The sequence below is a fragment of the Meriones unguiculatus genome, chromosome 11 (assembly GCF_030254825.1).
Source record: "Meriones unguiculatus strain TT.TT164.6M chromosome 11, Bangor_MerUng_6.1, whole genome shotgun sequence".
Taxonomy (NCBI): domain Eukaryota; kingdom Metazoa; phylum Chordata; class Mammalia; order Rodentia; family Muridae; genus Meriones; species Meriones unguiculatus.
The window spans coordinates 11,678,097-11,679,956 of NC_083359.1; the positions used below are offsets into that span (position 1 = coordinate 11,678,097).

General features: G+C 50.2%; 1 protein-coding gene across 1 annotated transcript; it reads left to right on the plus strand.

Annotated features, from left to right (window-relative positions):
- The first annotated feature begins 597 nt into the window (after positions 1-597).
- Positions 598-1,554, plus strand: LOC132646466 (olfactory receptor 2B11). Its single transcript, XM_060365017.1, has one exon. The coding sequence runs from the start codon at positions 598-600 to the stop codon at positions 1,552-1,554; it is 957 nt and encodes a 318-aa protein (XP_060221000.1).
- Positions 1,555-1,860: the final 306 nt, after the last annotated feature.

The window sequence follows — 1,860 nt, forward strand, 5'->3', positions numbered from 1 at the left end:
CATCCTCATGGTGACAGGGCCATTGTCAGCCATCAGGGGTCAGAAGGCTGTGATCCTGTCAATAGAGTCCCTCCCTGCTTGCAAAACCGTTCCTCCTGCTTTATGTCACCTCTTTCTTCTATCCTACCACTGTCTCCAGAAGACAAAATTTAAAAACAAAACAAAACAAAACACAGGAAGTGGGTACAGTTGTTTTGTACAGAAATCAAACATTCTGAAAACAATGGGAGTTGTGGTAATCATGACTGAATTTAAATGAAACCTACATTTGTGTGGAACTCTGACACATAAGCCTCTTTATCTTCTCCAAGATCTGCAGCTGAGTCATGCCTCATTCCCCAATCTCATCATAACAGATGCAGGAGTGGAAGCTTAGAAACCCTGGCTGGCTTGGGGAAGGTCAGAGTAGGAGGGTGTGAGGTGTACTGGCTGCTGTGTGGCTCCTCGTCCAGAGGCCTCTCCAGAGGGAGGAGGGTCAGACAGGATGCAGCCTGAGAAAGAGCACACACAGAAGGGGGAAAATGATTCATGCTCTCTGATGACAGTTACTCATTCAGATTCTCTTGACTCATCGCAGTTTCCACAAGATGCCTCAGAATGAAAAGTGACAACCAAAGCTGCTTCTGGAACTCCCCAAAGGACTTCATCCTCCTGGGCATTTCTGACAGGCCATGGCTGGAGCTTCCCCTCTTTGTAGTCCTCCTGGTGTCCTATGTTCTGGCTATGCTGGGAAACATCTCCATCATCCTGGTGTCCCACCTGGATGCCCAGCTCCACAGCCCTATGTACATTTTCCTCAGCCACCTGTCCTTCCTGGACCTCTGCTACACCACTACCACAGTCCCTCAGATGCTGGTCAACATGGGCAGTTCCCAGAAGACCATCAGTTATGGTGGCTGCACCGTGCAATATGCCATCTTCCACTGGTTGGGTTGTACTGAGTGCATTGTCTTGGCTGCCATGGCTCTGGACCGCTATGTGGCCATCTGTGAACCGCTCAGGTATGCCATTATCATGCACCGCCGACTCTGCCAGCAGCTGGTGGCTACAGCCTGGCTCAGTGGCTTTGGCAACTCCCTAGTTCAGGTCATCCTGACGGTGAGATTGCCTTTCTGTGGGAGGCAGGTGCTGAACAACTTCTTCTGTGAGGTGCCAGCCATGATCAAGCTGTCCTGTGCCGATACAGCAGTGAATGATGCCACGCTGGCTGTGCTGGTGGCCTTCTTTGTGCTGGTCCCTCTGGCCCTCATCCTCCTCTCCTACGGCTTCATTGCTCGGGCAGTGATGAGGATCCAGTCCTCCAGGGGACGGCACAAAGCATTTGGGACTTGTTCTTCCCACCTGCTGGTGGTGTCCCTGTTCTACCTCCCTGCAATCTATATGTACTTGCAGCCCCCGTCCAGTTACTCCCAAGAGCAGGGCAAGTTTATCTCCCTCTTCTATTCTATAATCACCCCTACCCTTAACCCTTTCATCTATACCTTAAGGAATAAGGATGTAAAGGGGGCTCTTGGGAGACTCATGGCAAGGGCTGGGAGGTTATGTGGCAGGTGAAGGTCTAACCTGGGTAGAGCTGCATCACTCACAGAAGCTTGAGGCAGGGCTTGGGGGAATGGGTTTGTAGCTCCGTGGAGGTACAGTGCTTGCTTTGCATGTGTGAGGTACTGAGCTGAACTCCTAGGACTGTGGAAAGTGCTTGGAACGGCAGGTTTTCTGAGAGACTTTAGAGCTTCAAAAAGTCCCATGCTGAAATATTTCACCTTCCATGTGGCTATAATGCTTAAAACCCTACTCTAAGAATACGGTTCATTCTCAAAGCACAGTCCTATGGAGCCATTTATCATCAAGAATTACCTAAAT

Bases quoted from the DNA above. Each gene is read 5' to 3' on its own strand.
- LOC132646466 (XM_060365017.1), top strand. From the start codon at position 598: ATGAAAAGTGACAACCAAAGCTGCTTCTGGAACTCCCCAAAGGACTTC.